General features: G+C 35.2%; 3 protein-coding genes across 6 annotated transcripts; 2 read left to right on the top strand and 1 right to left on the bottom strand.

The window, feature by feature from the left end:
• Positions 1-235: 235 nt before the first annotated feature.
• Positions 236-10,044, top strand: LOC117209985. Of its 3 annotated transcripts, XM_033452483.1 has the most exons (5): positions 236-1,196; positions 2,541-2,844; positions 5,858-6,053; positions 6,479-6,693; positions 6,930-10,044. In XM_033452483.1, the coding sequence occupies exons 3-5, from the start codon at positions 5,957-5,959 to the stop codon at positions 9,582-9,584; spliced, it is 2,967 nt and encodes a 988-aa protein (XP_033308374.1). In that variant the 5' UTR covers positions 236-1,196; positions 2,541-2,844; positions 5,858-5,956; the 3' UTR covers positions 9,585-10,044. The 3 variants fall into 3 exon arrangements, with proteins under 3 accessions (XP_033308374.1, XP_033308372.1, XP_033308373.1); XM_033452481.1 differs by lacking the exon at positions 2,541-2,844; XM_033452482.1 differs by lacking the exon at positions 236-1,196 and having other exon boundaries at positions 1,896-2,844.
• Positions 10,045-12,492: 2,448 nt separating this feature from the next.
• On the bottom strand, positions 12,493-16,185 carry LOC117209987 (methanethiol oxidase). Its single transcript, XM_033452487.1, has 9 exons — positions 16,103-16,185; positions 15,797-15,911; positions 15,485-15,648; positions 14,420-14,599; positions 13,789-14,092; positions 13,381-13,641; positions 12,958-13,291; positions 12,673-12,795; positions 12,493-12,592 (listed from the first exon to the last, which is right to left on the bottom strand). Exons 2-9 carry the CDS (start codon positions 15,810-15,812, stop codon positions 12,544-12,546), a joined length of 1,431 nt encoding a protein of 476 aa, XP_033308378.1. The 5' UTR covers positions 15,813-15,911; positions 16,103-16,185; the 3' UTR covers positions 12,493-12,543.
• Positions 16,186-16,824: 639 nt separating this feature from the next.
• Positions 16,825-20,142, top strand: LOC117209982. 2 transcript variants are annotated; one of them, XM_033452478.1, is made up of 5 exons: positions 16,825-17,180; positions 17,782-19,386; positions 19,526-19,648; positions 19,739-19,886; positions 19,966-20,142. In XM_033452478.1, exons 2-5 carry the CDS (start codon positions 18,237-18,239, stop codon positions 20,054-20,056), a joined length of 1,512 nt encoding a protein of 503 aa, XP_033308369.1. In that variant the 5' UTR covers positions 16,825-17,180; positions 17,782-18,236; the 3' UTR covers positions 20,057-20,142. The 2 variants fall into 2 exon arrangements, with proteins under 2 accessions (XP_033308369.1, XP_033308370.1); XM_033452479.1 differs by having other exon boundaries at positions 16,825-17,185.
• Positions 20,143-26,535: the final 6,393 nt, after the last annotated feature.

Genomic DNA, 26,535 nt, shown 5'->3' with positions numbered 1-26,535 from the left:
ACATAGCAAAACGAAAGAGTTGTATTCAGTTTTTCACTGTCGATAATTATTGTATTGCAAAATCAAACTAAATAAATGTTATTCTGTTTTTCATCGAGCAAGTAATATATCAACGAGATATCGGTATCGTTTCACGAGAAGAGCAGAAGCGAGGTAGAACGATGCATCGGTTATTTGAATAACTTGAAATATCAATTATAATCTATCCAACGAATCGATCCTCTGAATCGATTATTTTTCTATTTCTTTTTTTATCTTTTCATCAAACTTAAGGGAAACAAGATGTTTCTGTTTTCTACCCAAAAATAACTTTCCTACCCTTAAATTCGGATCATCAAAGTTATACTAATAATCGAAAACGTTTATTCTGTATAAAAAATTCCGTATTTTTGTTTTACGATTTCGACTTCGGATATGCATATTTGTTTCTCTTTCTTTCTTCTTTTTTAGGTTCTTTTTGTGACCCGTAACAATTATCCACAGATATTGTCCTTAATTGCTGACATCTTCTTACTCGGTCTCTCGACTCTCTTGCTTTCTAAAATTCATTTAATCATTTATTATTTACGAATGTTGTTGTCGGATAAATTTTGAAAAACAGAGAGTCAGAAATGAATTCTACTAACCATAAGTAAAAGAAAGAAGAAAAACTTGGAGCATGGTATGAATAATAACGTCCATTTCACGAGGATTAAAATAAATATTTTCATACACTCTTATCTCCACCTTTATTATACAATGTGGAAGAAGTGAACGTAATAAGAGAAATAAGACAGGCTCGCTATAATGAGTTAAGGTACATGTTTGCGAGAGATATGATGGGAAGTAAAGGGTACTTGTAAAAAAGCAAGTATATATGGAAAAAGGGATTATAGGAGAAAGGGAAATAGAGAAAGGAAACGAGAAGGAAGAAAAGGGAAGTGAGAGAGGGCAAGAGGGAAAGCGAAGAAGAAAGAGGGTGTAGAGAGTTTGCGCGACGTTCGACCCGAATCTCTCATCGGACGTTAAGCCAGCCAGCCAGCGAGAGCAGCCAGCCAGCCAGCCAGCTAGGTATCCAGCCATCTAGCCATCTATCCAGACAGCTAGTCAGCTAGTCAGCCAGTCAGCTAGTCAACCAAGAAGCCAACAAGCCTCTCATCCAGTCAACGTTCCAAATTTTTGAGTCAACTATTGATGGAACCTCGATATCTTAATTGGTACAGTAGCGATTCGATTTACCCTTTCGTTTAATACTCGTTCATATTTTGATTTTCTCGGAAGCTTCTGTTCCTGCTGTTCTCTGCATCTACTTAATCTTCCTTTTGTTCTTTTTTCTTCTTACCTTTCACTTGTTTTCTCATATCTTGCGTTGATTTTTACTTTTCATGTCTCTTTTGTCGCTATATGTTTGACCCTCATTCCAACTGCAAGTTTTGCCCTGTCGTTCTCCCTCTGTGTTCCTATATAATCGTAACAAGTACACATATTCGTGCGAATTTATTTTGGACAATTGTTCTTTTGTTGTTTCCCTTTGATATACTCACGATCGCGTTCATACGTGTGTAACACGGCAATAATTGATCAAGCTACGAGTTTAATCGAACATGTGCTAATAAAGACAGAACAACAGCAGGAATATAAAGGGAAAATGCGAAAGAATATAATAATCGGTGGTTAAAGAATAAGAGAGAAAAGGAGAGAGAGAGATATCTAGAGGGAAAAGATCAGCTTCTGCTAATGATCTTTCGATAATGCAGTGTCCTGGTATCCATTACCTCGTGAAAACCTTGTCTGCGCTCGCGCAGTATTTACCGCGTATTCGGTTTATCAGTATGATTATGTGAGAGAAACTTTTGAAAAATGATTCATCTTGAACAATATATATATATATATATATAATCATATAATATAATCATATATATATATGATTATCTTATGATATCGGTATCGACTATTTCCGTATAACTGATAAATATTGTCAAAATTGCGTTGATACTCGTTGGTGGCGTTTTCGCAACTTCATCAACGAAAATTCTATATCTAGCTGTATATAAGTCTGTATTTTGAAATTGTATATGAGACAACAAAATTTCGTTATATTTTTACAGTAAGTTATAAAAGACCGATTTATTTATGAACACACGAAAATCTTCGATTACGTCTTATTATTCTAAACATGTGCCACATTCTCGCGTTCTACAGGTAGTAAAAGTACTCTTTATTGTGACAAATATAACGTCGACCTCGTTTTGAAGATACCTCAGCTAAGTAAGTAATTCCTTTCTTTTTTTGCTCATTCATGTAAGAAAAAGTGTAGTATGACTTCAAGAGCCACGTGTTCGTATTATGTTGCGGGCGTTAAAACAGGCGATGCGATATCGAGACTGAAATATACAGTGAGTGGTAATTCATATAAAACGGAAGTTATTTTCATTATATTATCACCATATTTTTGTCTCATATTTGCGCGAGTTTTTTTTCGTATAATTTATACATTTAAATCTTGTCTACTATCTTATTATTTATGACTTTGTCGTGCTCTTTTTCTGTTCTTTTGACAGTGATTTATGTCTGTATTATATCGATGTGTAGCAGTTTCGTTATCTCGGAAAAGCTTTGAAATCAGCGCGGCGACTTGGACGAAACGGAAGAAACAAATAGGAGAAAAATGGAGCTGAAAGAGTGAAAGTTACGTAGTTGTGCGTACAGAAAAGGGGGAGTCGGAGAATATACGTAATTTGCTCGGTCCTGAACTGTCAACAAGAGGAGAGTTAACACGGATTGAATCAATTATAGCCCCGTTTTGGAGTGAACGAGCAAACGACGGAACGAGCAATTTCCGGGCTTGCTTAATCCATATAACGAGTAAATGAATTTTTGTTAAGAATTATCTTTGACCATAGCCTGCAGATTATATTCGCGATGTAGGTGTTAAGATGAAGAAACAAAGGTACCAAGTAAGAATTCGTTTCGCATTTTTCTTAACTGTATTTTTACCGATAAGCTTTTTTCAGTTTCATTTAGATCGCGTTATGTTGTTTTCACTTGCAGTATATATCTTAAAAGATATCGTAATACATTTAGTGGTAGATTCAGAGGGGGACGATAGGAGCGATCGCCTATTCTCCCTAAAAGTATTAAAATATAAAAATATTGTATCACATTCTGAAAAGTGTTAGATATATACTTAATGTGTTGTGAATGTATATATACATATATTATTGTTTACGATTTGTATGCTTAGCGGGCGTGCTTGTTAGTGCATGGACGTTTTTAGAACGTTTGCAGAATATCACTTGAAAATGTTTCTAAATATCTCACAGAAGAAACTTTACTACGAATCGTACGAGGAAATGACAAGTGTACATCGGGGTCGCGTCAGGACCGGTCCCCTGATGAAACAAATGTATGTCGATCAGTCGATCAGATTCGCAGTTGTTAGCCGAAGCAGTCTGAGATACCGTACGTTTAGTCGCGTAGCGAATAGATACAAGAAAGAATAGTATGTATATTTTTGATTTTATTCATCCTTGTTAATCTGTTATCCTTATAAATTACAGTTCCAGAACGTAATGGCAACTCAGATATTTCTCTACTTATAATTTACTATTCGTATTAATGAGCATTGTAAAATTTGTATTCTAAAAAAGCTAGCGACAGAGCATAATTATATTTATATTTTTATTATACATGTAATTGTTATTTTCGAAATCATTTATCTTTTATTTTATAGAATTTATAAAAATGTGACTTGAACAGAAAATTTTCACGCGAAAATCTTTTATATTTTTCTTTTATAGTTTTAAACGCACATATGTTTCTAAATAAATGGCTTTGTATAATTTCGCAATTATATGGTTGATGAAAAATGATATGAGAATTGTTTTCAAGAAAAGGTGCTAGGAATAATTTATTGAGAGATGGATCTTTCTCCTTAATTTATACTGTCATTTCGCTAAAAAGATTAATTAGCAGAAAAATTAAAAGAATTAATTTTAAATATAGATTTCCTCCTATGAGAATGAATTAAGACGCAAAAAAAGTATAACTTTTTCCTTTTTATTATTGAATATAAACCATTGATCTATGGACTAAAGAAACAACGATATTTTTTGCTAAAATTCAAGAGATCTCTCCTTTCTCACTTAATATTATTGCATACAAAAATTATTCTACAAGTATTACATTATTTTGTTTTCTAGACAATTTGAATAAAAACAAGTTCGATAAGAAAATTAAAGATAGTCGAAGTATTAGCAAGAAACGAAAAGAATACTATTTAAGTTTTCTTTTGCCCAATGTCGAAGATGATTTCACAATCACCAACAACAAATACGTCCGATATGCAAACGAACTTAAATGTTAATGTTTGCGACGAATTAGGCCAAAAGATTTAAACTTTGTTCATCGTTTAATCCAGATGAAAAGAGTAATAATGCTGTTGCACTTGATATCGGAAATTACGTAGGAACTACAGCGTATGATTTAATTTAAAAACAAAAACATTTACAGTCACATTCTTAATTTATCAATATCCAAATCGTTGTCAATTCGATTAGAAATGTAGTAGGTACGATAAAGGAAACCTTAACACGTTTTGCCGCTTCATCTAAACGCATTTACACGCTTAAGAATGTAATGGAACATCAACTTTTCGGACTTTGTGAAACAATTTAGGACTTTTAGTCACAATTGTTTGTCTTCTCGATTTGTTAAGTTCTACGGTCCAATGAAGATGTTTTTTTCGATAGCTTCGCATTGATCTTAACCCCTTAACCTACGATTTATGTTCGAGAATTTTGGGCCGATTTACGTTTGGTTCGATCATCTACTACGGGCTATGCCCGTAATATTTACGTTTGGCCCGATCATCGTACTACGAGCTATACCCGTAGTTGTAGGTTAAGGGGTTAAATCAACACAGAATATACTTGGGGATACTTTTAAACTTTTAAAAACAAAACGTGATATGTGTGTGGAAACGTTTTCCAGTATTTACGAGAAAGCTTGTGGTATCGTAGAAGAATTGTGATAAAACTATCCTGCCAACGATTCTGTTGCGTATTATACTCAATTTATTTACATCTCAATAAGAGAAAGTGTAACTAAAGATTCGAAATATCGATTTTCCGAAGAAAGTATAGATTTCTATTATTTATCAATTCTATTTCATAATTCAACAACTTTGAAAGATAATACCTTGTTTAAAGAAGCAGTTTGGAAAGTTGTTGAAAAATATTCCACTTTTTTAAAGAAACTTATCGATACGCTAGAGAAGATCATTATCTCTGAGTTGGAGTTGTGGAATGTAAAATAAGACAGAGAAAGACTGGATTCTTCATATAGAGCAATTAAATCGTTCGAACTCTGTGACTGTCGTATGTATCCTACTTTACATGTTCTTCTAAGAATTCTAATTACACTACCTTTAAGTGCTACAAGTATAGAGAGATCGTTTTCTACTTTAAAAAGTAGACTCGATACGTGGTTTGAATCAACTATAGTAGTGGATAGATTGATTCATTGGGCTTATGTTGTTAGATATACATTGTGATGTAGAATTAAGCGAAGACAGTGCTATAGATCGATTCGCGAAAATTCACAAACGTAGAACAAAATTTATATTGTCAAATAAAATTTCGATGGTATCTTAATCTTATTAATTTTAACACTTTTTATACCTGTGTTCTTTGTAAAATAATTGATTCTTTCATAATGTATAAATAATTAATTTAATTACTTAATGTATAATATCGGATAGAGACGTTAAAATATAGATTACAAACAAATCTTAGATCTTGTGAAAGAAGATAAAAAGGTATACTCGCCACGGAATACGCTGTAGGATGTGCTCATGTATATACATTTGAATTTGTAGATATTGTCAAATAAAAGAGGACAAGCGATGCTAGGAAGCGAAAACCTGAAATTAGATTGACAGTATAAGGAGATCGTGGAACGGCGTGCCTAACTTGGAATGCTTATACCGGTGGTGTCGGGCACTTGGGGCTGGGGATTCTTCGCTCTTTTCCTGTTCGTTTTTGCCACCCCCAGTCCAGCTGCTATCCGCAGAGGTAATACGTTCTTTCGTTACTTGTAGACTGCAGACGTTTGTGTATGCATTTATCGGAAATTTGAAGATCCAAAGATATATATAAAGTAAAATTCCATCTATATGGACGAAATTTTAGTTAATGTCCAATTCAACGTTGAATTCCTGTTGATCGAATTCATTTATATGAACGTAAACTCTTATGATATGAACGAAAAATTATAGGAACTGCAATTATATAAATTTAATAGCGTCTCATATCATATGATCAGTTTAATTATTCTATGTAAATACAAGGCCAAATTTTAAGACGTTGAATATTAAGATTTAAAGAAGAATGAAAATAGATATGTCTAACCGTTTTTCTTTATTTTTTTCTTCGTCTTCTTCTTTTCCTTTCCTTCTCCTTTCCTTTCTTTGTCGTTCCACTTCCGTTTCACCTCTTAGCGGATCGAGATCATTGCAACAAGACAGTGGATTTATACGAAGATGTATCGAGTCCGGCTGTGACTTCCGCAAATTGGGGAAAACCACTATCTTGCTGGTATCGTTTTCGATCGTTTCGTGGAACTCCACGAGATTGGATCCTGCGAGTTCGTTTCAAGAAGTTTAAAGTTGGCGTATTAGAAAATGCCACCACCTGCTCTGGCGGTTATTTACAGGTATGTTTATTTTATTATACTATGCTTTCGGCTCTTTCGTACGATTTAACTAATATCGTTAGTAAAATTGTGCAATCACGAGTTACAAATTATTAGAATCAACTTTCTTGTATCATAGTAGCAAAGTCGCGTTAACGAGCCGAATGAAATTTTACGATCAAATGTTATAGGCCAAATGAGCCAACAGAAGAGAAGGGTAAATACGATTTAACTAACGTAAATGGTGGAATTCGCAGATCGTAGATGGAAACACGAAAACAGAAGTGAGCAATCGGAAAGATCCTGGGGTTTATTGCGGTGAGTCGGAGCAACCGCAAACATTTATTTCCGAGACAAGTTTCGTCCGTGTGATATTCCACGCGGATAACTTTACGGATCAAACGTACTTCAGCTTCGACTCCCGCGCGGAACAACAGTTCGAGGTATACTTGAGATACGGCCAACATCCTGAACTCTACCCAAATCGAAGAGGCGAAATTGTGCCCGGTAGCTATTGCGAACGAGTTTTCAAGGATTGCAGGCTACAAACGTGTTACGTACAGAGCCCTGCTTATCCAGGCATTTATCCGCGCGCGTTACATTGTAAGTACCGACTGAATACACGGCTGCCTTTTATAAAGCTCTACATTGAGAACGAGGAGTTCAATATCGACGGGCAAAGATGCGAGAATATAATGACTTGCCCTATGAGACCGATAAGCTCTGGCTCGGAGCATTGTCCGTACGACTACATACGAGTTTACGATGGCAAAGATGAAAATAGCCCGGCGATCGGCACGTTTTGTGGTATGGGAAAATTCCCGTATAGCATAATCGGTACCAGCGAGGATCTCTATGTGGAATTTGTCTCGTCACCAGCGGGACCTCTGTTAAATACCGGTTTTCATTTTAACGTTGGTAATTGGCCGGGTCACGTAGAGACCGCTGGCGTTCGAAACGGTAGCTGCGATTGGTTGTTAAATAGCGAATCTTTGCATAGCGGTAACGAAGGAATATTTCTCTCCGTCGCGCACTGGTATCCACCGTATACCAGCTGTACCTATCTTTTGAAAGGTCGAGCTGGCGAGATCGCGAGACTCTATTTCCCTAGTTTTCGAGTTAACCGGATCGAGTCACCGATACAACCGTACGATGGTGACTGCGGTGAAAGTTTAACACTGTACGATGCCGATTGGCCGGACGATGCGAAAATTATCAAAACCTTCTGCGACACGTTTAGCAAACCAATGGAGAAGCACGATTTCGTTTCGAGCTCGAACGCTCTGTTCGTTAAATTCGAGAGCAAAACGGGAAGCTACTCCGGCAGTTCGTTATATTATTGGGCGCATTATGATTTCTTCAATGCGACAAGGTTCGGCGTGCCTGTACCTGGAACCGAATGCGACGAAACGTTCGCCTCCTGGAAAGAACGATCTGGCAAATTTCGATCGCCATTAAATACCCTGGTTTACAAGCGACCAGGTGATCCACCGGCGGATCTTTCCTGCACGTATACCTTCGTCACGGACAAACGATTATACGCACGAGTGATTCTTATCGTGGAATCGGTTTCTTTCAAGGTGCATCCGTATGCGCAATGCGGTAACTGTTGGGATAGTCGAGTCGATCGATTGATCGTTAGAGAACCGTCTATCACAGATGTTAACAATGACCAGTATTCGCAACAGCAGCAGCATCAACAATATCAGCAACATCAACATCAGCAGCACGCATCGCGTCAATTACAAAATAGCAGTATCGGTAGGGGTCATTGTATTTGTCGATCGACGATAACCAATGGACCAAACAGCGACAGGCAACCGGTGCTTCGCGTGATCTCACGAGGGGAAAAACTTGAGTTAAAGCTTCTAGTAGATGGTGCACACGCTGCAGCGAACTATTTTAAACAATCCTCACCGTTGTTCGAGGCAAGGTACGAGTTCGCTCATAGTCCATTATGTGGCCCAGCGATTTTGCCAGCTACGACCGACGGCGAAATTGAATTCCCTCATTACGAAGCACTCGGATACGTTGCGCCACCTCGACAGATCAAATGTATCTGGGAACTACGAGTGAATCGAGACAGAGATGTTTGGTTACATTTCGACAAGATCAAATTTGCCTCGAGATCCTGCGAGGATGGAAAACTCGAGATATTCTTGCCCGGATCTGCCGAACCGCATTTCGGCATATGCGGTGAAAATGTCAGTTACGTACGAGAAATGCCGATCATATCGGCAGCGCAGATCGTCCCAAATATTCGTACGTCCGGGGATCACGAATCTGGACATTTCAACATGGATTCTATTCAAACTCAAACGCACTTACAGCAACCGGTATCGCCGCCGCCGCCGTCGCAATCCTCACTGCCAACAGATCAACAGCAAGAAGAATTCGAATGGCCGACGGTGATCGTTCAATTCACTGGTTCGATGGCACCGGCGAGAGCCGCGTTTAAAATCGCTTGGACGGAGTTGTATCACTTGCCACGCGATGCTTCGGGCGCTCTGAATACGCAGAAGCTCGAGGAGTATTGTGGATTTCAATGTCCGGGCGACGCTGGTTGTATCCCCGCGCGACTTGTTTGTAACGGTGTTGTTAATTGCCCTATGCCAGAACCTCGGTCGATCTTCAAAACAACGCACAACGGTACCGGTTTGCTGGGAATAATCGAGGAACCGAACGACGAATCCATCGAAACTTGCGGCACCGATGTTGTCGGGGAACGTGGTAGCATGGCCGGATCTGGAAACGGTGTCGGTGGCTTGGCCAGCGTCGTTGGCTCTGCTGGATGGGCTGGAGCTGGTCTAGGCGCTGCTCTTGCCATTCTTCTCGGTCTCATTTGCTTGGTCACTGTTTGCAAAATTTGTCGGCAACGAGCTACTTCTAGGGACATTCATGTACCTTATTGACACCGTCACGGACACGAACACGAACAATTACGTAAATGTAATTATAAACGCGAACGTAAACGTACGAGTGCAGACCCGCAATTTCTTCTTTCCGTTTCTTCTTCCATGTTGGGTTAATTGTTTTCTGTACAATATCTCGATGCGAGCACACTATCAGTGGACAATGTTCGTACTCGTGTCGTCGAGCGTAAATCTGTAACAGAAATTATATCGCTCCACTCGTTTTATTCATGCCAATGAACAAGAAGCAAGGAATAATGGCAAATTAGGCGGATGACTGATTAAATAGGTAAATAAGATAGGTAAACATTTTAGGTATACACACATCTATACCTATATGTATAACGTGCGTGTATGCGCGCGCGCGCCTCTTTCTACAAATCTACAGAGTGAATTTGAATACGACTGTAGGTAGACTCTAAATTTTTATGGGTTTATGGAAAATTTAGACGGTAGAAAGTACGCAGAATTCATATAAAATGCAAAAATATATAAAATACAGTATATTCGTAGATACAGTATATATACTGTATATAAAATACAGTATGTATACAGTATATAATATTCAGTAGATGAAGCAAATTTCTGCTAATGTTCCATTTCCATTCATCTACAGTGCACGCATAATTGTTGCAAGCGAATATCTTTTAAATCATTCAAATCGAAAACAATTTGTTAGTTAATGAAGAGCATTTTGAATGGTTATTGTTGTATCGTTTTAACAGATATTCGTTCCTTATAATGTATATGATTTACTCTGCACCTGCTTAGTAGCGCGTGCGCGTATCCACATGTGTATAGAGAGAAGGCGAGATAGGGAGGGAAGAGAATGAGAAAATAATTTCAATCCCAAAATGCGTTTTTTCCCCACATGTAGTATCATCATAAAGTACCAAAGGAAGGAAATAAGTATCGGAAACGTGATCTTTTTTTTGCGGTCACACATATTACGCATACGTAATATACCCATGTATATGTAAGTAGGTTCAACAAAGCAGCTTCATCCACGATTTAATTCGTGTTCAGTTTACGATTATATTCTTGTAATTTTTGCACAATGTATTCGCGTTATACATATTAATAAGAGTGCCTGCGAATGTTTGCACGTGTGCGTTATAAGTCTGTTTAAAATGATGCGCACGCGTGTTATTCCTCGAGGATATGCCAAATAAAAAATTGTATATATCGAAGTTAGAAAGTTTTTAGCATATGAGCGCACCTCGAGTGAATAACTCTTAAACCAAACATCGATAAAATTGCTATTATATTAATCGACGAGAACTTACGTTCTTTTGTATATAGTTCGAATTCTCTAATTAGATCACATTTAATATCGTAACAACTTAGAATATTAGCGGAATACCGATACAAGGTTAACGATACTTCACCGTGTCAAGGGTGTGAAGTAGCGTACGCGTTACATCTGTAGCAAGCGAGTACGTGCTCGCATGTACGTACATTGTCGGAAATGATGTGGTAATTATATATATAGAATATGCTACATCTCACGGACTGTAATGATTTTGAAATATGTTAGGTCAACATTTTGAATAATTTCACTATTACAATTTATCGCTAAATATAGAGCGATCAAATGTTGTGGTGAGATATTATTCAAAATATTGTCTTCGACAATACACATATCTCAAGATCATTGAAATTAATGAGTTGTACTCTATTCTGTACAATTACCAATGCTGTTTATGAACATCATGGAACGTGTAACAAGACAAACGGGAAACGACGCGTATTATATTTATCGAGCTCTGTTTGTCTTTTCGGTTAAATTAAATATAAATCGATCAAGTTGATTACGCTACTGAACTGCTGTGAATCAATTGTTCAGTTTTACGCATATATGATCATAGTCGACTTGAACGACGACGATGACACACAAAGAGCACCGAATTCTTCGAGACAATCGAAATTCACCCATTCTCCTCCTCCTCTATCCCATTTAGATTAAAGTATACCATTCCATTGCCAATTTCGAAGCAAATTCATCGGAATATAAGTTGCAATCGTTTTTTGTAATGTTCTTTTTGTACTGTTATTATGATGTTTATCGTTTTAAAAAACGTGGCTCGTATTTGTTGATGTTGCCACACTTTCGTCATTATATACACATACACACATACATATATACATATTATACGCGTTATTGTTGCATTAATTTATCGCCTTTATCATTATATTTAAGATAAATAATAATTACCATATTGTGCGATTACATGAAACATCATTGTTGTATAATCGTTACTGTTATTGTACCGTTTCTCGTCGTTGTCAGCACCACTAACATCGTTGAAAATATCGCTACTGCCAGCAGCGTCAGCATTATATTATTATATTTTTTACAAATAAAAAGTATCCTCATTGATGGGGTAAAAAGAGTTTAATATTATTAGACAAATTTAGTTCGATCATTCGTTGGATTGCGACGCAAGATACTTATTTCTTTATTTTTCTTTTAAGCAAATCAACGCACGTAAGTATATTTCATAATTTATGGATGTACTTTGTTTTCTTTATCATAGTCCATTTAGGAATCCATAACTTTCTGCACTATCTATAATTTTTCGTGTTTATAGTAAGAATCAGACATTAACTTAAGTTTCGTTCAAATAAATGCAGTATTTATTTTTAGTATAAAATTTTAGTGGATTATATACTTTTCTTTATAATCTATAAATTATCCGATAAAATGTATTTCTAATATTAATAATTAGTAAAAAACAATTTTTCTGACAGGTTAAAAAAAATATTCACTCTTAGAATTGTTAATATTTATATAACATTCGATTACAGAAAACATAATTGAGATAAAACGTAGCGCAAAAAGCGATCATATTTGTAAAGTATTTCAGTGTATTAGAAGATTATATGTACCACTGATACTTTGCTAAGCATCTAAAATATTGTTTATTAAAATGAAAATATATATTGATGGACGAGTAGATTAATCTTCAGCTAGCCATATATCTGATGTACAGTCACCTCCCGGATAGCTGGAAACGGAAATTATAATTATTATTTTGAAATTACATTAAAAAATAGGAAACGTCAAATAATATAATAAGACTCAAACCGCATTTCGTGTGCAAGTAAAATGTCATTTTTGTCTGTGCCAAAGTCCACCAAAAATTGTTCATCGAGTTTCAAGCCTCCATTTTGAACATCAACATCTAGCTTGACCATGGTCGAACCATTTCTAGAATCGTATAAACGTATGTATGCAAGATATACGGTAACTCATAAAAGTATTTCAACTTACAATAGAAAAATTTTATGTATATATTGTATGTTATATTTTATATTTTGTATACAATTAATTAGAAACGATTGAAGGAACATAAGGAAAGTATGCACATACTTGACATGTTCAGGATAAAATTGTTGGTCCCATGGTTTGAAAATAGAAGTAGTCACATATAGACGTGTCCCATCGAGACTTAATTGAAGCATCTGCGGTGATCCGTCGAGTCTCCGGCCTTTGACATGAACTGGATTCGGTTGGCTACTTAATTCCTCGTCTCCAATTACACGAACTTTCGAATCACTTAAAATTGAGCCTCCAAGAAATATTTGTCCGGTTAACTTCGGATTATCCATGTCAGAAATATCATATTGTCTAACATCCCCATGAAACCAATTCGATAGGTAGAGATACTTGTCGTCGAGACTGATCAAAATGTCCGTTATCATTCCTATATATGAAAACAATAAATTAGAATGATACATTACGAATAATTCTGTACTTTAAAGGTGAGTCTCCTGCTAGTTGACTTAAGCGTACCTTCCATCTCTGGAAACATCCATCCTTCCACTTTTTTCGGAGGAACTTGAATAACTTTTTTTGCAGCCCATTCGCCGTTCGGCATTTTGTAAAACTTATATACATTTGAAGATACCGCACATCCGACGAGTCCCACGTTAGCTTTTGGATCATGAAGAAATCGTATTTCAAGTGGCGCGATTCCATCATCGCCCAAATTCAAAACTTGCTTTAACTTTCTTTCGTTCCACGAATAGAAATTCAAGCTTCTGCCATAAAGCGCTATAAAAAGGAAAGATCGAACGAGATTTCAATTAAAATTACTTTTAGATTATACTATAACAATGAGGAAGTAGTAGATACATAATATGATTTAAAATACTCTTAGACATAAGAAAAAGAAAAAAAGTGTAAAATACAGTAGCTAACCAGGATTGGAGCTGTTATCCGGAGAGAAGCCTTTTTTAAAAATTCTAGGCACGCTCCATTCACTTGCAACAAGTGTATCGTGATACGGTTGATACCAAAAATCGTAACCAAACGCTGCTTTTTTTTCTCCCATGGTCCATGTGGCTTTCACTTCGAGTGTTTCGGAATCGATACAGAGAAAATCACCAGTAGCGTCTCCATTCGATTTGCCTAGCGTAGAAATTAAAATTTCTCCGGTTGGCGAACAGTGACTTGTGTGCAATGTCGATACTCCGTATTTGTGTACCTCCGTTGGGCTCAGTACCTAGTCAAGAAGAATACAAACAATACGTATCATTATATCACATATTTACTTCGAAAGTATTATAACTTAAAATAATTCAGTCCTGTATTAAAAGAACGTCAAGTTTCCAAACTTGATTTTCAGGAAATGAAGCTTCTAACGCGATTTTATGCGCTTTTTTTTGTATTCTCGTTTTATTCATAATGCCATCTTCTTTAGAAAATTTCCAATTAAATTTGTAACGATTTGCAGTCTAATGTATGTAAATGGAATTTTCGGTTAATTATATACTTATACGTACAATAACATATGTACATATACCTATATAAACATACAAGATAGTCAAACCTTTTTGATTGTTGGAGCCCGTTCATTGGTTGTATCGATAAAGTAGGCGCGATCAGACACCAGACAAGGAAGTACCAAGGTGTCCCGTTTTCGTGGTACACCGTGGCAACTGCTACAGATATTCCATCCGGAATGATGCAATTCGTCGCCAATGTAGGGCATTCGCAATTTGTGAACGATCTATGAAATATGAATATTTTGGGTGAACAAGATTTGACGCGCATAGAATGACTGTAAAATCATATCATCGTTCGTATTATGACTATTTTATCTATTCCAATTTCAAATAAAAAGTGCTCAATCCCTCTAACACAACAAAGGACCATTTAATACTTTTACATTTAGAAATATACAGCTAAAAACCTGAAGTAAAAAATAATAAAATTCTAAAAATAAATTGGGAAGATTGGAGTTTTCAAATACGAAAGATTACGTACCTCGTATCATACTCGTACCTATCTCACTCATATCATATCATATGTAACTACTTCATTTTAAAAAGTTACAGATACATTTTATAAATGTTATTGCGATAGAAATAACTTTCGATAAGATACTATTTTGGCTTTATGATCTCGTGACGTCAATATATTTGAAAAATTATAACAATTCGTTTCTTCGCAATTGCAAACCGTAATTTTTCAGATTTCTTTTTTCTTTTGTTATAGTAAAGTAACTACTTGCAACTCTTGATTTTCAGCTTTTTTAATTCCCATATCCAAATAATGATATTTACATAGCGAATGTATATAGTAGTATATGTAATAAATAGTAAAATACTTTATTGCTGTGTATTTTAATAGATCATAAATTTATAGTTATGATGAAAATTTATATTGATGATTCTATAAAAAGCTAGTAAGTTGTTTCTTCTCATTATTAATTCATCATTAATTGTATATTTTAATCGAATTGTGTACTTAATTATCGAATACTTAATCAAATTTAAATAGCGTTTTTACAAATCGATTAAAATATTTGCATATTTATGAGTGGTAGCTACTGTATTAAGCTATTATAAGTAGTATAATTGTATAACTAAATTTTATGTAACGCTCATCGTACCTTACAATAATCGGGACTATCCGGATCTACGTCAACGGTGCACAGGACATCGGATTTATTTTGATCCGTATGAACACAGGCGACGTATATCAATTTCTCACGTGGTCCTTCGAGCATCGCTGCACTAGGTGACCTATAGCCAGGACCGTCGCAACTCTTGCAACCTGTGTGTATAATAACGTTCGTTAAATTAATGTCAGAAGTCTCTATTTCACGTGTATCTAAATCAAAACTGTGCCACTGTGCGTATACTTGTACTTTTAGAGTCACGAACTCTAATTATTATGATACAGAATAATGTAACAACTATACCTTTGTCCTTCGGCATTCTGCTGGCGTTTGCTAGATTTCGTCCGATGATCGATGTCAAATGACGCGGAAATTATTAATTCCGTTAAGTAACAATTGACAGATCAAAGAGCCGAAACTAGAAAGACAAGATTGAAAATGGGAAAAAAACAATTAGAACGATAGAACAGAGAAAAAATTTGTTGGAAAGATAAAAAGTTATATTCTAATAATGGTAAAAAAGAAACGCAAGTGATTGTTTGGAAATTGAAAAAGAATTAATTTTCATACGTCAATAGTATGCAGTTGGTCGAATATTTATGTATATGCAATGTAGACGTTTTCGACTTGATCGCAAGCAAGGCCGTTCTGTACTGATCCCTTAATAACATTTAGAGTTGAGTGAAAGATAACGGTACTGGAATTCTCCACTTATTATCATCTGTTATATGATATACTGTATAGCACTTTATAAGACTTATTCACGAGTTTCAATATCGCTAGTGGAAGATAAATTTAATGATGTAATATGACGAAATTTAATAATAAATATAATGAAAATAATATGACGCAAGAAAGTAACGAGTATACTATGAATCGTGATAACTGAAGAATCTGTCTGATGAAACCCATTCCAAATTTTTAGAAATAATAATCTTTCAAAAAGCGATATAAGAGTGATACGAAACGAGAGGACAATTAGCTCATAATTAGTTAATAAACACAAAACTTGAATAAATTAAGATTTAGACTCTTCAACATTTTAATTGGATAATCAATTGGATAACAGGCTTCAACTTAGTAATAAGCGGATTAAACTTGAAAATTATAAAGTTTTATTTTAATTAATTGGGAAAAGTCTGGTCCTTTCAAGTGCAGCGATAGTTCTAAATCTAATCTTCGTTGTTCCACACATACATATGTACACAGTTATAAATGACAAAGTACTGTTCATCTAATATCCAAATGAAGAGGTTATTAATAACTAACGTTAAAAAATGGATTTAACTAGTGTTTATCATATGGTAAAGCAATGTTTATACACATATGAAATATGTAAATTGGTGAGTGATTATAGATAGTTATCAATGATAATTAACCAATTTTGTTATTAAAATCAAAATTCTTTTCTTTATTGCCTCCCTTACGTTGTTATACGATTCATATTTATCGCGCTAAAATTAACGTTACGGGGAGCCACAAGGTACATAAAGTTCTTAAAATCAGCGCTACGAGGAGCCACAAGGTACATAAAGTTCTTAAAATTAGCGTTACTTGGAGCCACAAGGTATAAACAGTATACCGTTCAAAATATAACGAATTCTCTTTGTTTGGATTAAATAATATTGATTACTTTTTTCGAGGGATATCAAAACAGTGATTTTATATGCAAAAATTAACTGAAAATGTAAGGTATTGTATGTTATAAAAAAAATTAAGTTTGAAAATCTTACAGATTTATGTGCATCTAACTAAATTGTAATCTCACAGCTAAAGGTTCCTTTCTTTATTTTATTTCTAATTTTTAATATTTCTGTATTAAAAATTGACAATATTGAAGATAATCATTGGTTATTATCATTCTTACTACACTTAAAATAAAATGCCTGTTGATAACGTATGCTTGAATATCAAATGATTTTGTATTATCCCAATATTACATGTGCAGGATATGATGATTTTATCCTAATTTTATTTGTCTTATTTTGTATCATTATATTGTTACTGTAAATTCAACATTAGTCCAGTGATTAATGTATTTGTAGAACACAATGTACAGTTGTTTATCAATTCATGTTCAATATAATATAAGAACAATAACAGGGGCTACTGTTGATTAGATATAAAGGAGATTTCATAGAAAAACAAGACAAAACATAGCAGTTATGATGCAAATTATATATTGTATGATAAACATTGATCTATAGAGTTGAAAACTGTTATAAATAAATAAAAGAAGTTTGATAAGTTGTTATATGGTAACATATCTTGTTTAAATATTATTACAGATAACAAAAAGAAGTAGCAGAAGAGTTTAATGAATTAATGGATTGTTCTTGTATCGATTCATATAGAAGAAAAGTTTTAAAAGAATAAAATTATCAAGCCAGTGATAAGGTAATATTAAGGACAACTCATATGTTATAGAATTATTATATATTTCTATTATAAACATTGTTGAGGTTTGTAAATTCTTTATGAGCCCTAAAATTTTTATCGATATACTCTTTTACAAAACTTAATGAATCAGAAGAACAGCAGTATTAAAAATATCAGAATATAAGTATTGAAACCACCAAGTAAGTTGACTGCCAGAGAAAATACTTGAACAAAATCAAAGGAAAATAATAAAGTATCATTATTACTTTACAGTAAGAAATTACAATCAAAGTTACATATATCTGATAATACTGTAAGTGAAAATTGCAGCTTATTAAATCATAATAGTATATCCTCGTTTGATATGAGGTATACCTTAAAAAGAGTTTCAAAATCAAAGATGGGATTAAAATCTCCAAAATTATGCTCAAAATCTAAAAGTCCAATATTAAAAAGAGTTTCAAAATCAAAGATGGGATTAAAATCTCCAAAATTATACTCAAAATCTAAAAGTCCAATATTAAAAAGAGTTTCAAAATCAAAGATGGGATTAAAATCTCCAAAATTATGCTTAAAATCTAGAAATCCAATATTACTAAAATCAAAGATTCCTACTATTACAGATTTGCATTGCACTAGTAGCAAAAGGAGCTCACAACTAGAAAACAGTACAAATATACTTATGAGCAAAATGTTAAGAAAAAATGCATTTAAATTGAAGAAACCTATAGTATTACTGAAAAGACTTTCTGACATTATTAAAGTTACATCATCTTCATCACTACCTAGGATAAGCATACATATAAATGATCAATTTAGTAATAGTAATATAAATATTTCGCAGAAGATATTTGATGCCATATTTAATCATTCTCAGACTATAAGTCATGATAAACTTAAACAAATAAATATACCATATAAGTCGCAAACGCATTTTCTCAAAACATCTCCGCATAATAAAATGATTAGAACATTTGATAATGTAAGTACAGCATTTGTGGAACCCTTTACGTCTTCTACACCAAAGGAGAAAGGAATATTTAATAGAACGAATAATAAACGTAATACAAAACAGATATCATATAATGATGACACAACTTATGAATTAAACGAACAATGCAGTACATTAAACGTTCAAAAAAGTATTGCATCAACAACAGAAGAAAAACAAGGGAAAGTAAAAAAAGATGATACCTATGAACTTATTGAACCTAAGACTCCAAATTTACGGAAGAAACTATACAAAAAACAAAGAACTGAGTATGAAAATTTTGATCAAAAGATACGGAAAACGGATGCCAAAGTATGTTTTGCAAACTGTTCATTGGATTATAAATATAATTCATCTTTAGCAGATCACAATAAACAGAAAAAACTTAATAATGTTAAGAATAATTCATCTAAAAACAGTTCAAAAAAGAATATTACGAAGTCGCTGACTAGAGATTTTAGTAAAAAATCAAATTCCATCCCCGAAATTGTAGTAACAACACCATCCCGTAATCAAATTCCAGGTAATCTGTCAATTGCCGTCGAAAATATTTTATGTTATAAAGAACATTCTTTATTTAAGATATTTCGTTATTGTTATGCAGAATTATAAACCAATTGAAACCTAAAACAAAGCAATATAAATATCTGTATTTATTGTAGATTCAAAGCCTGCTACAACGAAGAAAGTTCCAAATTTCGCTAAAATCCATAAGAAAATATTTGCCAAAGCAGAGTCTATTATTGATGCAAGGAAACGAGTAATAGACAGATATACTGAACTGAGTAATATATCCATAAATCCATATATCCATAAATAAGCTTTATAATACATATCAAATATGTACCTTTAAATATGCGAATATTATCTTTTAGCCACAAGAAATGAAAAGACTAACTCACGGGGTGAAAATCAGTTATCTAATATATTAAATAAAAATTCTTACAATCAATTTAAATTAAAAATAAGAAAATTGGAAGCTACCGATTGTATCATGAGAAATAATACTTTACGAGTAACAAGGTAAAGTTATTAAAATTACGAAAATTATAAAATAGAGAATAGTATACCAGTATTTCTTAAACTTTTTTTTTTATTGTAGAAACAAAGAGCAAAGCAGAGCTGTTTTGAAGGGTGTACGAACAAACCGACGTTTTGAACTTCAGATGAATTTTAGGAATATGAACCAATAAAATAAATATAATTATGTTAGGTAATTTATATTATCATAAGAGAAGCTCTTGTACTATTTATTTCATTATGCTCTCTAATATCAATAAATTAATAATAAATGAATGTAACATACGTCTATAACTGTTTTCCTTTCATGTTCTCTTTTACCTTTGTAAGCTCTAATAAGCTCAATTCTATCTTTTCATTTTTTTTTCTTTTTTCATTAATGTTAGACGGGCTAGAAAATGAACGTGTCTCTTAAAAAGATCTAAATTTTCCGGCGGTGTATCCAATACGATAAAAACAGCAACAATCGCCGGTCTAATAGTTTTGCCGAGTCGAGTTGATTTAGGGTAAATCAAACGAGAAAATGCAACAATGGTTTTGTGGAACGGAAAAAGAGAATCTAATAATTAATACAGAAATGTATCGTACGAATCAACAAGAAAATCTTGTATAATTCGAGGTAGTTCACACTTCCAGACACTACTATTCATAACTGGTCAAGGACGACTTCCCGCGAAACGTGATAAATCGTCGGACAGTGTACTTTGATGGGCGGAAACAAAATTATTATTTCGCGAATATCTATTTGCTGGAAAATATGATAGTCGGGATGTCTTTACACTCCTGATTTAAAATAGGAATTCTGGATGACTTACTTCTATCACAGCCACCGCGGCTTCAAATTGCGTGGCACTATTGTCGAAGAATAGTATATAATAGTATATTTTATAGTCTTATTCTATAATACTATTTTCTGCTAGTATTTTATAATAGTGCCTTCTCTATCTTTCGTAGAACATTATTCTACCTCCACGAATGGTAACGAGTATGTGACGCAATGTTTTCCTTTAAAGTCAGACCATGTTTAATGTTTGTGATCCGCTTGTCTTTAACCTTGTACAAGGATTAAGGAGCCAAATGTAACGAACTTCTAACTTTAAGCGACCTATACCGAATGTATTGCTGAAATCGATGAAAATCGAACTCGAGTTTGTAACATAAAGTTATTATTGAATTAGTTTCACCTATTCACCTCTAGATGGTTGTATGGTCTGTCTGTTTCTCTTTATTTTGTCTACTTTTCCTTTCTTTCTCTCTTTATTTCTTTTGATTTTTCTTCTTCCTTCCCCTTCTTGTCATCATATTTCTTTTTATACTTTAGATAATTCTTTTTTTTATTTTCTTTCATTTGTTTTTCCTTTCTTTCATTCTTTTTCTTAGCTTCTTTCTCTTTTCTTTCCTTTCCCTAGGAGTTGTTCGTTCAGTGCACGACCCTTTTGTTAAGCAAACAGCAAAACATTTAAAATTTCTTATACATATTTAGCCTACAACTGCCATAGTTTGTTCACTAAGGAAATGTTTCTAGAGTGTAATATTTCGATTTTTCGCCCCGGCTCCAATCGAAAAGAAACCGCGTCGCCTCAGCCAATGAGCAGTCAGCTAGGTGAGCATTTGGCGGGACGGAACGAAGCATCATTTTAGTGTTGAAAAGTATGACGTTTACACGTGTTATCGCGTTTGAAGTGCATGATCTCCACAACGTAGTAATCCTTCATCTTTCATAAACCAGGTTTGTTTAACTAATACACGTTTATTTAATAATTCATCAGATAATGTTATATCAAAATTAAATAATTTCTTTAACTTGTTTTGTTCGTGTTTCATTGGTCTCCTACTGGACTGTTAGAATCACCAATAGTTTGCATCATAACTTTTGATACAGGTAGAATTTGAGTTTGATATAATTAGTAATCGTGTATATTTTTGTACAGATTATTGATTGATTGTGAAGATCCCTTTATTTATGACATCGTATCCCTTTCATAACCTTTGCTCTTTCCTCTACCCATTTCTCACTCATCCCCTCATTTCTTCGCTCCGCCCCCCCCCCCCATTCCTTTTGATTATAAAACATGAATTTATGTCGAACTAAAAATTATCATCTATTTGCTTTCTATCTATTAATCAATTTTATCTAATGAAATAAAATTATGATTATGTTACGTCGCGTAACACTCTACCTAGCCGAGGCCACACACCGCGGGCAATATGGCAACCAGATGTCTTCGGACACTCGCAGCGTATCCTCCATAGTTTCAAGTACCTTCCATAAATCTCATAGATTTCCTAGTAAAGGTCCTTCAAACCAAACAAACGTCTGTTTCCGAAGAATTTCCAAAGACTATTATCTACCACGGCTTGACAAGGGAAAGTTAGTTTTTCTCACGTACGCTGCAACTTTCCTGCCACTAACCACTTTCTCTCGAGGGCGGTTAAGACCCTTCGTTTAACCAATTAACAACGAAGCCTATTCCCTCACTCTCCTGACTAAAATCGTCACCAACAAATCCGATGGTCCCGTGCGCTAGACACACCCATCCTTAGCTTTCCTCCGACACAGCATCGTCTCCCAAGACAGTACTGTTTTTGCATCCTTCGAACGGTCAACATCCTTTAACCGGGTATACACACCCGCAGATCAGTCACTCACTCATCTCGTACATACGCACCAGCGTAACTACCTTCGTTATAAGTTGTTGGAATAAACGGTGAAATATAACTTACTACTGTGTCATATTCATTTAACCACCTCTGTTATCTTAACCGAAACAGGGGAACGACTACTTCGCGGCGTCGATTCACCGAATCGTAGCGAGAATTTACGCCTCTCGCTGACGCGTTTTCCTCGCGACCGCGTCTCTCCGCGAACGGTCGTAACAGATTACGTAAAAATTATGGCACGTCTCAAATCCATAAATATTATTCGTTCAAATCATATTAGTTCCTAAGTGTTTATTTTCTACGAGCATCTTCATGTTCCAATTCGACAAATTGGTTGTTTACTCAGACTATGATATGCTTACTACTACAATCATATCCTTTCCAAGAATTTGATGACTTTTTTTGCACGCTCGACTTACCGAGGTCCTTCCTTCTGCTCACTCCTTACTGACCGTAATGTGGTAGGCAAGCCGCGACGTGGGGTGTTATTCTTGTGTCGAGAATCGGAGCGACTAGATGTGTTTAGTGTCACTCTCAGACGGATTTCCATCTTTCTATTACGTACTATGATGTTTTTTGTAGCCATTCTTTTACCGCTTAAACCTACGTTATTGTCAACTTCGTTTAATCAACGTACGTTCTTAAATTATAATAAATTATTGAATTTATTTTGATTTTTTTATCGTCTTTTTGATTGACTGATAGATCATATAATGGACATTCAAGACGAAATTTCACTTTGATTAGCGTTTGATTTTTATATAATTTCTTCTTTTTATATATGTCGGAGATGAAAGGACACCGGAGCCTTCCCTCTGGAACTTCGGGAAAATCCGTAAAATTGTAATTAAAGTTTACAGTCGTAATTAAACAATTTGCCGTCATCCTGCCCAATTGTACTTGTTTGCGATTTGTGATAATAAACTTGGGCTCAAGGCGACCATCAGTCGCCGAACGTAGTCGCGATCAACGGGACGGGCGCTTCGCCTAACAAAGGTGTGGAGTTATAGTATGACCCTCATTAAAAGAAATACCAATAGAGGTACTTGACAGTAAAACATGCTAACGGTTCCTTAGGACAAGTAATACCTGAGGTTGAGGCACGTACACAGCACAAGTCCCGGTAGCCCGAGGACCCGCTATAAAACCTGGGTTTTTCCAGCAATTAAGATTCTCCAAACGGACAGACAGTCTTTGTCCCAAACTGACCAATTGACAGCGACGTCAATTTCCCTTACTATCGGAACAAGGGCTATACCCGACGAATCCGATGATCTCGTATCCTTAGACACACCCCATCATAGTTTTCCTCTGTGGCATCATCGGGACGAAAATTCATTCTTTCTTGAGATTCCACCGACGAAGGGAGCAGCGCCTGACGATCAGTGAGTTTGAGTTAGAGCAAGTATATCTTTCATCCCGTTGACCGTGGATTCGTCATCGAACCTAAGACCAGCGTCACTAACATCGCAAGTGCCCAACCACCGCTGTTGATTGTCGAATCGGTAGTGTCCATACTCGTAGCATCAGGCCGTATCTTCGTTATCACACAACGATGGCTAACTCCAAGGGAGGTCTATCAAACGCCCACAACCCTGTTCCTGGCTCTTCTCCGACATATATTTCTTTTAATATCTTGGTCATTTCTTGTACAAATTATGACGAGAGAAACTTCCAGGCATTAGAAGGAGCCACTATGAAATTTGGATGGACGCTGGTGATAATTGACGATGAATCTGGAAGCCTACCATGGTGATTTGGTGAGTTTTGATTTAATTTAGATTTTTCAATAGTTTTTAAAAGTTTTGTATCACTCTTATATTGCTCTCTGAAAAACTCTCTATTATTTGTAATGCCTCGGGCTTTTATCTTTTAGTGCATTTGCTGGTTACATTATTTTAATAGCGAATTAAACATACCACAATTTTTTAAGGTAAATGTTGATAAAAGGGGACCAAGACCCAATGATCTGGTCATATGTTGTCAAGAACGTTTTCCTGAGTAACATCCAGAAGGTTTTAGTTGCCGCTCGTTATTCTTGAAATGGTTATTAACAAAAATATACTACTACTCTATACATCGCATTCTGCCTACACATAAATACATACACGTGAGAGTTTTTATTTTAAAGAAAACATTACATGCGTTGCTCACTCGCTTGTGAAAATCCAATCCAACCCAATACTAATTCCACATGCGAAGGAAGGGGGTTTAATTTTTGACTAAAAAACTTTTTTCTTAAAAATTACTTACTCGCTTTTTCGTTCACGCGAGGGATTGGTATTGAGTTGGACTAGGATTTTAGGAATGAGTGGAATGAGCGAACGACACCGTAATCTAGATTCTATCATAGGCGTAATTAAACAATTGTCGTCTTTCGATCCGATTGTATTTGTTCGAGATTTGTGATAATGAGCTTGGGCTCGAGGCGACAGCCAGTCGCCGAACGTAGCCGCGATCACGGGATGAACGCTTTGTCTAACAAAGGTATGGAGTAATTCTATAGCTCTCCTTAAAAGAAATATTTGTGGCGGCATGCGACAGTAAACATTCCAACGGTTTCTGTCCTGTGGCTCGCCACACGTAGACCCTATTCTTTGAGTAAGATGATTGCTAGATGTCGATGCGTCTCCGCAGTACATGTTCAGCTAGCCTGAGGGCTCGTTATAAATCTTAAGATTTAGTTGACTAAAGTCCTTCAAACAGACAAACAGTCTTTGTCCCAACTACGGGAAAATAGGAGAGACCTATTTTTTAACGAACGGCGTCTCCCACTAGTAACTTTCCCTCGAGGGCGGCTAGCATCTTTTTCTAACCACCGATATGGAGATTGACCAATTAGCAGCAACGCCAATTTCCCTCACCTTCTGAACGAAGGCTATCCTCGACGAATCCGATGATCTCCTGTCCTCAGACACACCCCATCATAATTTTCCTCTGCAGCATCATCGCGACGGAAAGTCATTCCCTCGTGAGGTCGTATTAGCGAGTTACTTAGTGTCTGTACGCTCGGTGGATATTCCACGTTTTAACAAAGAGTCCGACTTAGATTTTGTGAGCACGTACATCTATCATCCCGTTGACCGCGGATTCGTTATTGAACCTAGGTTCATTGTCATTAGTCTCTCGAGTATCTAGTTACCACAGTTACTTGTTCAATTCTATAATAATCGTATTTGCATTAGTCAATGTCTTCTCTATTGCATAACGACAATGTGTAATCCAAACGAAGATTCGTTTCACGCCCCTAACCCTAATTCTAATGTGAACCCGACATATATATATGTCGATTATATTTACGCGAATATACAAGATTTTACAAAATATTATGAATATTGAGTTTAATGAATGATAAGATTAGCAGACGATAAGTTTAACTAATAATTAGATTAAAGAATAATAAGTTTAACGAATAATAAGAGTAACGAATAATATATCTTACGAATAATAAATTTAACGAATAATGAGATTAACGATTAATAGGTTTTACGAATAATGAATTTAATTAACACTATTAACAATGTTCCTAGGTTCAAACGAATCCACGGTCAACGGGATAACTTTTTACTATGCGTAGAATAATTTTAAACACAAAAAAATACGATTGCTGAGACACTCGGTAAACTGCTTGATGTATCACTTTCCAAGGCGATCACACGAATGAATATCTGATGAAAATCTTTTTCGCTATACGACTGCATTTGTTTGTTATATGCTCGCTGGAGGCATCGAGAAGGTTCCAATCGCCGTTGCTAGGCAGTTTCTGCCAAAAGTTTGTTGTATACTCTTTGGAAGCATCGAGAAAGATCCAAACGCCGTTGCTAGGCAGTTTCTGTCTGGAGTTTGATTCCTAATACAACGTGTGTCCCATTATATCGACATCTCCAAAGTACAATTCTATGTGATTTCTAGGGAGAACAATACAACCGATCCACACCTTCGTCAGGCAAAACGTTTATCCCGTGACCGTGGCTACGTTCGGCGACCAGTT

The sequence above is a fragment of the Bombus bifarius genome, unplaced genomic scaffold, assembly GCF_011952205.1.
Source record: "Bombus bifarius isolate JDL3187 unplaced genomic scaffold, Bbif_JDL3187 scf7180000008197, whole genome shotgun sequence".
NCBI classification, from domain to species: domain Eukaryota; kingdom Metazoa; phylum Arthropoda; class Insecta; order Hymenoptera; family Apidae; genus Bombus; species Bombus bifarius.
Note: the sequence above shows the minus strand (reverse complement) of the source record. Positions and strands in the feature narration are given on the sequence as shown.

Coding starts and splice junctions, on each gene's coding strand:
- LOC117209985 (XM_033452481.1), top strand. CDS start 5,957: ATGCTTATACCGGTGGTGTCGGGCACTTGGGGCTGGGGATTCTTCGCT. Junction 6,054..6,478: donor TCCAGCTGCTATCCGCAGAG/GTAATACGTTCT, acceptor TTCACCTCTTAG/CGGATCGAGATCATTGCAAC. Junction 6,694..6,929: donor GCTCTGGCGGTTATTTACAG/GTATGTTTATTT, acceptor TGGAATTCGCAG/ATCGTAGATGGAAACACGAA.
- LOC117209987 (XM_033452487.1), bottom strand. Junction 13,642..13,788: donor GGATAACAGCTCCAATCCTG/GTTAGCTACTGT, acceptor TCCTTTTTATAG/CGCTTTATGGCAGAAGCTTG. Junction 12,796..12,957: donor TTTTATCCTGAACATGTCAA/GTATGTGCATAC, acceptor ATACGATTCTAG/AAATGGTTCGACCATGGTCA.
- LOC117209982 (XM_033452478.1), top strand. CDS start 18,237: ATGAGGTATACCTTAAAAAGAGTTTCAAAATCAAAGATGGGATTAAAA. Junction 19,387..19,525: donor ATCCCGTAATCAAATTCCAG/GTAATCTGTCAA, acceptor TATTTATTGTAG/ATTCAAAGCCTGCTACAACG. Junction 19,649..19,738: donor AGACAGATATACTGAACTGA/GTAATATATCCA, acceptor ATTATCTTTTAG/CCACAAGAAATGAAAAGACT.